This window comes from Mirounga angustirostris, unplaced genomic scaffold (genome assembly GCF_029215605.1).
Source record: "Mirounga angustirostris isolate CCGP_5_RB_7025 unplaced genomic scaffold, mMirAng1.0.hap1 SCAF_5, whole genome shotgun sequence".
In the NCBI taxonomy this organism is placed as follows: domain Eukaryota; kingdom Metazoa; phylum Chordata; class Mammalia; order Carnivora; family Phocidae; genus Mirounga; species Mirounga angustirostris.
In genome coordinates, this window is record NW_026991713.1 from 90,299,501 (window position 1) to 90,313,245 (window position 13,745).

Here is a 13,745-nt window from a genome sequence, read left to right on the forward strand (position 1 = left end):
ATGATGATGACAGTGATGGCGATGACTAGCTCTTATATGGCATTTAAAATGGGCCAGACACTGTGCAAAGCATTTTACAAGTTAAATTACTTACTCCACAACACTGTGATGTACATATTATTATTCCCATTATTATTGACGTGAACAGTTGAGCACAGAGGAGTTAAGTAACAAGCCGAAAGTCACAAAGCTAGTAAGCAGGGAAGAGGTTGTCTAGCTAGAGTTTCAGTGCGCATATACATGTACGCAAGCAGTTGGCTTCATTGCTATAGGAAATTCTAGAGGAGCTTGTTATGGTCTCAGGGCCAGAAAGTTAAAGCAATTAGAAAAGAGTAGAAGACAGCTCCTAACAGGTGCTAAATGATATGGTATTAATGTGATGCGAAGAGACTCAGGGTAGGGTGGGAGTATGTGTGTCTTCATGATTCTCACATGCGCATGCATGTGAGAGACGTAAAGGTAAGCAAAGTCTTGGCCAGCTTAGGAGGAAACTTACTGACTTTACACACCGCAGAGCTGGAATCAACATAACATATCCGTGAGGTGGATTCTAGTGTTGGCTCTGCGTGATGAGAATTTGGAAGCACAGAGAAGTTGGGCAGCTTGCTTATGGTCATGCCACCTAGAAGTAGTGAAGTCAACCTTTGAACTCAGAATTCAAAGTCTCTACCCTTAACTGCTGTCCTCTATTGCTCTACCACACAAAAGTGTAGAATCCCAGACCCAGGGACCAGAGAAGGGCCTCAACCTGAGGAAAGTGGACTGTAGTCCTCAGGGCTCCTGAATGGGGCAGGATCTGTTATCTCAAGGTGGAGGTGTCTCTTCCCCTGCTCTGAATGTCAGAATAGAAAAATCTGGTCCCCCCACCCCCAGCCAAAAAAGAGAAATAAATGCTCCATGATTCCAACCCAGTTACCCATCTATACCTCCATCTGTCCTGTCTACTGTTATGTGGACATCTTCAGCAACCACCCCCAAGTCAAGATTCATGTTCCTCTGTTTCAAAGTGTCTCAGCCTCGGCCCTATTGACATTTTGGGTCAAATAATTCTTTGTTGTGGGGGCTGTCCTGTGCATTGCAGGGTGTTTAGCAGCATCCCTGACCTCTACCCACTAGATGCCAGCAGCACCTTGCCCCCGACACACCCCCTAATGTGAAACCAAAAATGCCTACAGACATCGTCAAATGCCCTGTGGAGGAAAAAATCACTCCAGTTGAGAAACCTAGCTCTATTTTGAAATAGACTGAAAAAATTGAGAGGATCTAGAACTCTGGATGGAGAGTAGGCATGTACAGTGATGAAGACTTTGGGTAAGGATTATAAAGACCTTTTTTGTTTCTTTACCTGAATGAGCCTTGTGGGTCTTTAGCTTACAAACTATTTTTTCCAAAATAGAACTTTGTTTTTATATAAAACATTTTAAGAAACTCCTGATGGCAGAACATGTTACCATAGCCATTTCTATACAAACAAATAACTTATTATTTAAACGGAGTCAATTAAGAATGTTTCACTCCTCTTCCAAACCCTTTTTCTCAGCATGGACTGGTATTACTGCTGCACCTTGGAGGGAGGGGAGATGTTTAATCAGTGGTTGTCCTTTGTCCTCCGGCATCCACCGAATTGGAACAATCTTGTTCAGTCTTTAGCTTGGATGTTTCCCTGTGTGACATCTGATGAGGTTTCTGTGGTGTCCCTGGTCTCCAGCTGTATAATTAGTGCCATCTGAGTTGGCAGTAGTCACTACAAGTGTAAGTAGTCTTCTGCCCCCAGCTAGTCCAATGTCCACTTACTCCCTGTCAGGCCATACAAAAAAAAAAAAAATGTTTGACTGCTCCCCAGAGCTCACTGAGGTATGCAAGGCTCATGAGCCCAGACAGCCCAGGCAGCCATCTCCACTTCTCCATGAAGCCATGGGGTGGCAAACTATGGGTTGTTTCCTCCCCAAGCAACTAAATCACGTCATCAAACTCACAGGGAGTTTCTGTATTCCATTCACCTGGAGTATGAGCCCAGGCAGAAGGTCCCTTTCTTGTCACCCACAGATCTGTCTAGCTTTATTGCTGTTCTCTCCCTCCTTTTTAGAGGTGGTAGATAGAGAAACGTGATGAACTTAATAATATAAATGTGGCACCATAAAAAAAAATAATGTGAACAAAAGTTAAATGGGATAACTCAGTTTTAAAAAAGATTTAGAAATAATTTGAAGGAGGGCGCCTGGGTGGCTCAGTTGGTTGAGCGACTGCCTTCGGCTCGGGTCATGATCCTGGAGTCCCTGGATCGAGTCCGCGTCGGGCTCCCTGCTCGGCGGGGAGTCTGCTTCTCCCTCTGACCCTCCCCCCTCTCATGTGCTCTCTCTCTGTCTCTCTCTCAAATAAATAAATAAAAATCTTAAAAAAAAAAAAAGAAAGAATTTGAAGGAAAAGCTCTCATGAAGTGAATTTATTGAATTCAAGGATCATAAAAGATTTCAAAGGATTTTAATGTTGTTTACCTAACTGGCAATAGAACTATTCTCATTTTATCAGTTTTAGTTCTGGAAATTACTAGATAAATGATATCTAAAGTTCCAAAGTATAGCATCCTGTTCTTGGAATCTGAGTCACCACCTCCTGTTTACAATGCCAACCTTCCTCAGTCAGTAAAAAGCATCAAATAAAAACCAGAACTAGGACCTTAGATAAATTTTCAGTCCAGAGAGCATTGCTCCAAACTTATAGCAAAAGGTAGATAAAATATATAGAAAGCATTATAGTAATACAGTGGGTCCCAAAACAAGATTAAACATCTTTTGAGCCAGAAATAGTTATAGAAAACAGTGATGAATTGTGGATCTGCTGGGCTCTTGGCATGAAACAGGCAGAGACAGCCATCCCCGCTGATGGGTGAAGGCCTCAGGACTTGAGTGAGCTGAGTCGAGGCTGAACTGAAGTAACCTCGATGCTTTTGACGGTTTATAAAATTAAGAGGCCACAGAATAATTTATACTGATGTGCATCCTAGTGTACAGATTATAAGAAACCATGAGCTTACGATTGGGGGGGGGTTGGGGTGGGCCAACAAGAACCAAATCATCCATGTGCTGGTTCAATTACAGATATATCTGCAATATCCCCATAGGAAAGAAGTTTCCAAAAAGCCACTATAAGACCTGGTTTTCCCAGAGTCAGATGCAGTCATTTAGGGAAAAGTGAGAGGAGGGTGGTGAAGGTAGGGAGAGAGAAAAAAAGGAGAGAGAATATGAGAATATAAACAAATAACTTGAAATGCTTGCATACCAAAGTTCCAAAATACACAAAGAAATTGACTGCTAAGTAAAACAGTCAACAAGGGGCACCTGGGTGGCTCAGTTGTTAAGCACCTGACTTCGGGCTCGGGTCATGATCCCAGCGTCCTGGGATCGAGCCCCACATCAGGCTCCCTGTTTGGTGGGAAGCCTGCTTCTCCCTCTCCCACTCCCCCTGCTTGTGTTCCCTCTCTAACTGTGTCTCTCTCTGTCAAATAAATAAATAAATAAATAAATAAATAAATAAATAAATAAATAAATAAAATCTTTAAAAAAAGAAAGAAAGAAAAACAGTCAACAAAATCAACAATAATATCATGAATACACTCCAGATTAATTTCATAGAAGGGTTTAATAAAGGCTTTAAATATGCCTAAGACACTCTTAGTTATAAATGATGTAAAACTTGAAGAATTTATGAAACAAAAAAGGAATAAATAAGAGGACAGGTAGACTTTTAAAGAAACTGTGAAATATTATAAATGAAAGTTATGGAAATTAAAAAAAAAAAGATAAATGGGCAAACTCTGAACTTGACACAATCAGAGAAAAAATCTGAATCGGAAATTAGTATTGAGGAGTTTACATAAAACATTTCCCAAAGAGATAAAGGGTAAAAATAATGAGAGACCCGCTATTAGATAGAGCAGTTTGATTAAGAAACTTCAACATACATCTATTAGGAATCCCAGAAAAAGTGACTGGAGGAAATTGCAGCTAAGCAATAGTTGACAGGGTAATAGTTGAGAATTTATCAACATTTAGAAACACATGAGTCCTTAGTCGGAAGACACATCTATTAAATTGCTACAACATTGTGGGCGAAACTACAGAAAATTGGGGATAAATAATCTTATAAAAAATGGTTTTTTGGGGGGGAGGGGCAAAGGGAGAGGGAGAGAGAGAATCTCAAGCAGGCTTCACGCCAGTGTGGAGCCCAACACGGGGCTCAGTCTCACAACCCTGAGATCATGACCTGAGCCAAAATCAAGAGTCAGACACTTAACCGACTGAGCAACCCAGAGATGCCAGGGACAAATAATCTTAAAAGCCATTAGAAAGAGGGACGTCTGCCTTCAGTTAAGCATCTGCCTTCAGCTCAGATCATGATCCCAGGGCCCTGGGATCAAATACCACATTGGGCTCCTTGCTCAATGGGGAGTCTCCTTCTCCCTCTGCCTGCCACTCTCCATGCTTGTGAGTTCTCTCTCTCTCTGACAAATAAATAAATAAAATCTTTTTAAAAAAAGCTATTAGAGGGGCACCTCGGTGGCTCAGTTGTTAAGTGTCTGCCTTCGGCTCAGGTCATGATCCCGGGGTCCTGGGATTGAGCCCCGCATAGGCTCCCTGCTCAGTGGGAAGCCTGCTTCTCCCTCTCCCACTCCCCCTGCTTGTGTTCCCTCTCTCGCTGTGTCTCTCTCTGTCAAATAAATAAAATCTTAAAAAAAAAAAAAACTATTAGAAAGAAAAGACATTGAAATCTCAGCTAGATTGGCAACACATTTCTCATCAGCAACAATAAAACCAGATGATATGAAAATAATATTTTAAAAGTACTACAGGAAAATAACTAAACTCAAATTCTATAACCATTTAAATCATCTAAGAGCAAGGGCAAAATAAGGATATTTTCATATACATAAATTAAAATGTTTTACCACCCACAGGCTTCTATTAAACTATAATAGTGTGTACATTAACAAAAATAGCAGGAGGGAAATTTTGGGATATAAGGAGCAATAGTTAATACAAGAAACAAAGAAGTTAATAAAATTTGATTGTAAAAGTTAAAAAGATATTTTAATAGAAAAATTTTAATTAAAAAATAAAACTAAATCTTTGAACAATACTATGATGGGGTGTCAATGGTCAGTTAAAACTTGCTAAAATATGAATCATGTTTGGAAGAGGAGAGAAATATAAAATCATTTAGACTTTATAAGGAAATTCATAGTTATGAATGTTTCTAAAAATTCATGATAATCACTAAAAGAATAGAAATAGATTTTACAGCTTTTAAATTAGCAGAAGTAAAAAGAAGGATAATGAAAATGTTATCTAAACAAGGGAAACATAAAAAGGGGGACAAAGAAAGAAACAGTAAATGGAAAACAGAAAAGATTGTGCAAACACTTACAAACATATTAAATCAAAATAAATATAAATGGATTATTTTCATCAATTAATTGGGGAGATGTTTAAGGGTACAAATTTGTAACTAGTAGATAAATGAGTCCTGGAGATCTATTGCACAATGTAGTGATTATAGTCAACAATACTGTATTATAAATGTCAAAGTTGTTACAAAACTAGATCTTAATTGTTCTCACCATACAAAAAAAGTAATTTTGTGATGTGATAGAAGTGTTAGCTAATGCTACAGTAGTAATTATATTGTAATCTATAAGTGTATCAAATCAACACATTATACACCTTAAACTTACACAATGTTATATGTTAATTATATCAATTAAAAAATGTTTACAGCATGAGACACATTTAATTTAATTAAATTATTTATTTATTTATTTATTTATTTGAGAGAGCAAGAGAACTCATGTGAGTGGGGATGGGGGGGTGGGGGCAAGGGCAGAGGGAGAGAGAGGGAATCTCAAGCACACTCCACCCTAAGCACAGAACCCATTGCAGCGCTTGATCTCACGACCCTGAGATCATGACCTGAGCCAAAATCAAGAGTCGGACACATAACTGACTGAGCCACCCAGGTGCCCCAACACATTTATTTTTTTTTTAAGATTTTATTTATTCATTTGAGAGAGAGAGAGAGAGAGGATGAGTGGGGGGAGGGGCAGAGAAAGAGGGAGAAGGGAAGTAGATTCTCCCCCTGAGCAGAGAACCAGACATAGGGCACCATCCCAGAATCCCAAGATCATGACCTGAGCCGAAGTCAAACACTTAATCTACTGAGCCACCCAGGTGCCCCCACATTTATTTTTTTAAGTAAGTTTTATTTATTTATTTATTTATTTATTTATTTATTTATTTATTTATTTATTTATTTATTATTTTAAAAGTAAGTTTTAAAATAAAGAATCCCAAATAGCCAATAAGGGGGGGAAGAAAATTAAAATAATGAGAAACCATCTAAATTGTCAAAAATTAAGAAGTGTGTGGGACGCCTGGGTGGCTCAGTTGGTTAAGCGACTGCCTTCGGCTCAGGTCATGATCCTCGCATCCCGGGATCGAGTCCCGCATCGGGCTCCCTGCTCCGCGGGGAGCCTGCCTCTCCCTCTGCCTCTGTCTCTTTCTCTCTCTGTCTCTCATGAATAAATAAATAAAATCTTCAAAAAAAAAATTAAAAAGTGTGATTATATCAAGTGTTGGTGAGGCTATGGAGCCAGGAGAAGTCTAATCCGTAGCTGGTGGGAATATAAATGGGTACAATCCCTATGAACAACAACTTGGCAATATCTAGTAACTATAGATAATATAGGCTATTCAATGCCACAATTCTACTTTTATATATGCTAAATATATTCCAGAAGAACATGCAAATATGTAAGAAGAGACATTTACAACAATGTTTGAGGTTGCATGCATGAATTCTTATGTAGTAATACCATGGAATACTATCAGCAGATGAAAATAATAAATTTAAACTGCAGATGATAACATATGTTGTGGTGAGAGAATTAAATATTAGAGTGATAGTATGATCTTGTTTATGTTTTGTTCAGAAACCTAAGTAGTACTGTACATTATTTATTACTAAATCTATATCTGGCGGGGGTTGGGTAGCTCAGTTGGTTAAGCGTCTGCCTTCAGCTCAGGTCATGATCCCAGAGTCCTGGGATAGAGTCCGGCATCAGGCTCCCTGCTAAGGCTCCCTCTCCCACTCCCCCCTGCTTGTGCTCTCATTCTCTCTCTCTATCAAATAAATAAATAAAATCTTTAAAGAAAAAAAAAGATAGGACAGGTTTGCAATAGGGGGACTTTATAGTTAGTCCAAAAAATTGTATAATCTGCTATGATGGACTACTCTATGAAGAAAAATAGAAATGTAACCATTTTCTTCTGTTTCAGACACATGTATGACCACTTCATTAACCTCTACCCACAGTTGATTAAGAAACCTTCCATCGTGGATAAAGTGCAAGATTTTATGGAGTATGTATAATAGCTTTCCTCTTGTTATTGAGACTGCAGGGCCTGAATCTGTCATTGCAAAGAGCAATTTTTCCTTTGCCAATTTGCTTTTCTATCTCTTAGGCAGGACTCCAGAGCTGGTCTTGTGGTAAGGTTTAGCACATTTGGGTAATGACATGAAAACTGGTTGCAGACAACATGTCTTCTAATTTGGGCTCTTTCAAAGGTCAGGTTGAATGTCATTATCGATTACACATCTGGAGGAAGACACCATCAGTGTAAGGAAGGCAAAGTTAAATGCCTGGATTGCTTCCGCCTGAGGATCCTTTAGGGATCCCTCCTCCTCCCTCTGAGGTACTTCTGTGTCATGGGCCTGGTTACTCTTCTTAGCTGGAGTACTGGCTGTTACTAGTCTTTATTCTGAACATCCTCAGAGAACATGGTCATTGTAATCAAGTCTTCTGGAAACTTAGTAATTCTCAATATTCAGAAAAGTTGTAGTCTATTTGTTTTATATGTGGGATTTGTTTTATATTTGTGACTGTGATTAATCTGGGGACAAAAGGGCTCCTGGTTTGGCCCTCCAGATCATACATTGAGCAACCTCTTTGTCGAATGCTAAAGTCCTACAGAGCATCGTTAAAAATTATTGGGCTAGATCCCGTGAAGCAATGACCTGTATTCTAAGGCTGATCTGGAGATAGACTGAACAGATCAGAAATAACTTTCAGTATACAGAGTTATGTCAAATCATTCCCTAGAAAGTGCAGAGAACTAAAAGAGGAGAGACAGAATGGAAGGACTATAAAAAACAAGACTCTCTTGCTAAGCATGCTAGGACAGAGGTGTTGAGGCAGTTACTGGTAACAACTGAAATTGAATGAATCATAAACTATGAAAACGATTGGAGAGAAATATAAATGTATATAAACTACCCTGTCCTTAGGAGTTTTTTGTTGTCGTTGTTGTTCTTTAACTTTATGACTTCCATATACAAAAAAAAGTTAATGATTTATCTGTACCGATTTAGTGAGACATTGTGGTTTTATATGAAATGCATTTGGATGGTCTATCCTTGACTTTTGTAGATTTCAGTATCACAAGAGGCTAAATGTTAGACCTAGATAGAGCATGCAGGAAGCTATCAAGGAAGAGTCGTAGTCCTAGGAAGAATTTGAAAATCATTTAGGATTTGCTCTGTTAGCCTTTCAAAATGATTGGAATGTTACAAGATCTAGAATGTAAATTACACTAGCATAAGTATCTGAATATATAATCTCTAAATGCCTGGGTTTAATTTAGCTTTGGATGAGCAACCATGGAGATCTCTAGAGCAAATCTAATTTCTCTTGCAGGAAGCAAGATCAGTGGACCCGGAAAAACATAAAAGATTACAAGGATGACCCATTTTGGAGACATATAGGCTATGTTATGACACAAATGAATGGGCTGTATGTAGGAGCAATGAGGAGGGCTAAGTTAGAAAGGACAAAGGTAAGATTTTTAAAAAGCTGCTCAGAATTTATATTGGCATTTGGCAATATTATTGCCAAGAATATTGAATATTGAAAGTTATCTTTAAAATATGGCAAGAATATTGAAAGAATGGCAAGAATACTGAAAATTACCTTTAAAATAACATTGCAACCTAGAAGCAGGTCAAATTAGGACTAGCACATAAATTTCTTACACACAAGCACTGTCTTGTTATATTGCTAGCACCTGACTCAGTGACAGAAAATTCAGGCTTAACACACAATCTCTTTAGCTCTTAATCTCTTTCATAATACTATGCTCTGGAGTAGGTTAAAGAATGTACTGAATGAATGTACTGGCTGTTTAACTAACCTAATAAAGTTAGTATCTTTGGTGATATAATTGTTAAGACAAAATGTCTAAAAGTACAAGTTCTATGCTTCCCACCCTCTATGACACACATTTGTTCGCACGCACACACACACATGCACACACACACTGGGTATATATATATATATATATATATATATATATATACACACACACACACACATTGGACAAAATAAACAAAAAGACAGTTCACAGAAAAGCGATGCAAAAAATTCTTAATCATATGAACCAAGCCTTACTCATAAGTTTAGAAATACACATTAAAACCATCCTGAAACATACTTCTCTACTTTCTCGCTTGTCAATTTGGCAGAAATTCCAAGATGTGAATGTCTACCCTGTTGGCAAGACTAAGGGAGAAAAAAAGCCCTTTCCCTAAATACTGGTAGTAATACAAAACAGTGTATTTGCTATGGAGAGAAAACTTGGCACTCAGTACCCAAATCGCCTACTCATATACCCTTTGATCCGGGAATCCCATTTTTACGATTATCACCAAGGTTCACAGACAAAAATTCAATATGGCTTATGTGCCAGTCTCTTCATTGCAGATAATTTGTAATATCAGAAACACTGAAAACAGCCAAATACATAGAAGACTGGCTGCGTAAATGATGTGGCTGTAACAGGAATGAGGTAGATCTCCAAATACTGTTATGGAGTGAGGTTCAGGATCTGGTATGAAGTGTAAAAAAGTAAGGTGAAGACCAGTGTGAATTGTTTGTTGTCTTTTACGTAAGAAATGGAAATAAGATGATGGAAAGATAGATAGATAGACTGATTTGCTTAACTTGCCAAGAATAAACAACAATGAAAGAATAAACCCAATACTTAAAAAAAAAAAAGATTACCTACCAGAAAAGGGAGGGGACAGGAATGAAATATACATTTCTCTGAATGTATCTTTATATATATTTGACTTGGGAACCATGTAAATGCTGTTCATAATTATAAAACAAAATTTAATCACACGGAAGAAAAACAGTCCCTAAAATCTTAAAATGAATTGGCATGAATATATCTAACTATATATCAAGTTCATGGCATAACCACACAGAGAGTGGTTATTTCCAGTGACCTTAACACAGTTATCACTATACATCCTTAATGGGATACATCCTAAGGACAAGAACCACCACCATAAAACAAAAACAAAACAACCTTAAACTGTAATTCAGTAATCTCACTTTAGCAATAATATTAGTGTTGTTATTTTAAAATTTTATAAATATAGTAAGATAAAGCAAATAAATAAATACATTGACTATCAAGATTTTCAACATAAGAAAAGTCAATGAAGTTGAGACCTTGTAGTTTTTAAAGTTATAGAGGCAAGAAATCATTACTTTTAGCTTCCTTAAAAAAATACATATTTTCTTACTTTGCCCCCTTGAGAAGGCTTAGAAATAATGAGAGTAGCATTGATCCAGTAGCACTGAGCATCCCCTAGGAGACTATGTTTTAGGGTAAGCAACAATATCTCAAACAAGACAAAAAAAGTACTAGCCATGAAGAAAAATATAAATTCAGCTAATTAAATTTCTTTTCATCAGAAGACACTGTATAGAAAGTGGAAAAATAACTTACAAACCAAGAGAAAATATTTGCAATACATTTAACTAACAAAGGGTTTGTTTCAGAAATACGTAAAGAATAACAAATTTAAAAAAAAGAAAATACCCAATAGAAAAAAAAGCAATGGGCAAAAATATCAACAGGAATTTCACAGAAAAGGAAACAAAAATGGCCCATAAAAATGTGGAGAAATGCTTAATTTCAATAAGATACACAGATTAAAACCTTGATGAGGGAGGGTCTGGGTGGTTCAGTTGGTTAAGCGTCTGCTTTCGGCTCAGGTCATGATCTCAGGGTCCTGGGATCGCCCCAGAGTGGGCCCTCAAACTGGGATCCCCAAGGGAGTCTGCTTCTCCCTCTCCCTCTGCCACTCCCCTGCTTGTGCTCTCTCTCTCCCTCTCTTGCTCTCTCGCTCTCTCAAATAAAGAAAATCTTTAAAATAAAAATAAATAAATAAATAACCTCAATGGGATTCTATTACACACTGGAAGTGGGAAATCTTAACCACTGCTGGATTGAGTAAATTGTTCCAACTGCCTTGGAAAAGGATTGGATGTTACTTGAAACATTTAAAGATAACATATGTTCTACAACCTAGCAAATCCACCCAGAGATTAAAGACATTCTTGTATGTGGGGGGGTCTGTGTACATAAAAGTTCACGGTACCATTGTTTTGCTGCAAACTGGAAACGCTCCAAATGTTCATCGTAAGTATATCATGGTACCATATATTCATGTAATTGAATACCTTATAGCAATGAACATGAATGTGCTGTTTCTACACGATCAACATTGATGAATGTCAAAAAAACAATGTTGAACAGAAGAATGTACGCAATATGATTCTATTTATACAAACACAAAAGCAGACAAATTTAAAAATACACTGTCTGGGGATGTATACACAAATGACAAAGTAACAGAAAAGGGGGTAATGAGCCACACAGAATTTAGCAGAGTGGTTACTGCTGGTAAGGAGGGAGATGAGATTGGAGGCTTCCAAGGCACAGCTAATGTTTTATTTCCTAATCTGTCAGGTCGGTTCATAAGTGTTTTTTTTCTTCTTAAATTGTGCATATGCATCTTTATTCTTTCATATGTATGGTATCATTCTTTTTTTTTTTTGTATGGTATCATTCTTAATTAAAAAAATAAAGGCATGGGGAGCCTGCTTTTCCCTCTGCCTGCTGCTCCCCTTGCTTGTGCTCTCTCTCTCCCTCCTCCTCTCTCTCTGACAAATAAATAAATAAATAAAATCTTTAAAAAAAATAAACTAAAGAAATTAAAAAAGCAAAAAATTAAAGGCAAATTAAAAACTGAAAAATAGTATTTGCAATTCATATCAGGCAGTGAACTAATCTTAATATTTAAAAAACTCCTAAAAGTTAATAAGAAAAAGAATGAGAAAAATAAATAAGGCATATGAACAGTTTGCAAAAAAAAAAAAAATCCAAAGGTTTTTAAACATGCTCAGCCTTATTCCTCATAAAATATTGCCAATATAAACTATAATGAGATACTGTTTTTTGCCTATCCAATTGGAAATAAACTCAGTATGTTGTTGAGGCTGGAAGAGTGTCTATTAAAAAAAGCCCTATGAAAACAATTTGGCAACGTCTATTAAAATCAAAACCAGTTCTAGGTATCTGTCCTACAGGTGGACTTACACACATACAAAATCATGGGTCCAAGATGGATTATTGTAACATTGTTTATAACAGCAAAAGACTAGAAAGCCCCTGAAAGTCCATCAGTATAACCCTGGTTAAAATATAGTGCAATCCATTTACTGGAATACTGTTTAAGAGAATGAGGAAGATTTTTACATCTAATATGGAAAGATTGCCAAAACGAGTGAAAAATATTAAGAGGAAAAAAAATCAAGGTGAAAAGTAGTGCATATAATACACTACCATTTGTGTAAAAATGTATTTATAAGACACATTAGAAAGTCTGGAGAGAGACACAGAAACCAATAAAAGTGGTAAACTGGAGACGGGGTGGTACCCGAACAAATGGAGGATAGGAGTGAGGAGCATTTCCACTACTGATCTTATCATAATTTTTTCTTAACGATTTATTTATTTGGGGTGGGGCAGAGAGAGAATCTCAAGCGCAGAGCGCGACATGGTGCTCAATCCCACGACCCCGAGATCATGACCTGAGCCAAAATCAGGAGTCTGATGCTCATTTGACTGAGCCACCCAGGCGCCCCATCATAATTTTTTGAATTTTGAATAATGAAAGTATGACTTAGTCAAAGGACAACACAAAGAGAATATGCACATAAATAAATAATCAGGCTCTGGTTTTTGCTCTCTTTGCTTTCGTTTTCCAGTTAACATGTCATTGGTGTTTGTCTTTTCACCAACTCTGCCTAAAAGCCAATTTGTAGATGCTCAGCCCCAGGCTACTCTGGTGGACTGACTTTTGCTGGCACAGTGCTCTCTAGTTGGCATGAAGTTCATGTTCAAGTCTGATCATTGCTTTGAGGTAAATGCTGTCGAGCCAGTTAGTCCTACCATGAAACCCACAATCAAAATCAAAAAGTATCTCCGTTAAATATTTTGCTGTAAAGCAGTGATTCTCAACTGTGGGCAGTCTCCCTCCAGAGCATAATCGGCAATGCCCGGAGACATTTTTGGTAATCAAAACCAGGAGGGTGTTACTGATACTAATGGGGACAGGCTGCTAAATATTTTATAGTGCACAACCCCTCACAAGGAAGAATTATTTGGCCCCAAATACCGCTATTGTTTTGGATATCAAAACATGCCAAAACATCTCTTACAAACCATAAGGTAATAATTATTTTGTAAGCTACAATAAAATCTAGTGCATTTGTTCCATTAGGGACCCTTCCCAAATGAATAACTGAATGGATCCCTGACAACAAGAAAACAAGAAAA

The 13,745-nt window shown here is 37.5% G+C and overlaps 1 protein-coding gene across 1 annotated transcript in view; it reads left to right on the forward strand.

Moving 5' to 3' along the window:
* Positions 1-13,745, forward strand: part of PLBD1 (phospholipase B domain containing 1) — a 54,635-nt gene that overhangs the window by 17,189 nt on the left and 23,701 nt on the right. Inside the window, exons 3-4 of the mRNA XM_045870206.3 lie at positions 7,332-7,415; positions 8,750-8,888. Coding sequence (XP_045726162.1) covers positions 7,332-7,415; positions 8,750-8,888 — 223 coding nt within the window. The remainder of the gene's footprint in view (positions 1-7,331; positions 7,416-8,749; positions 8,889-13,745) is intronic.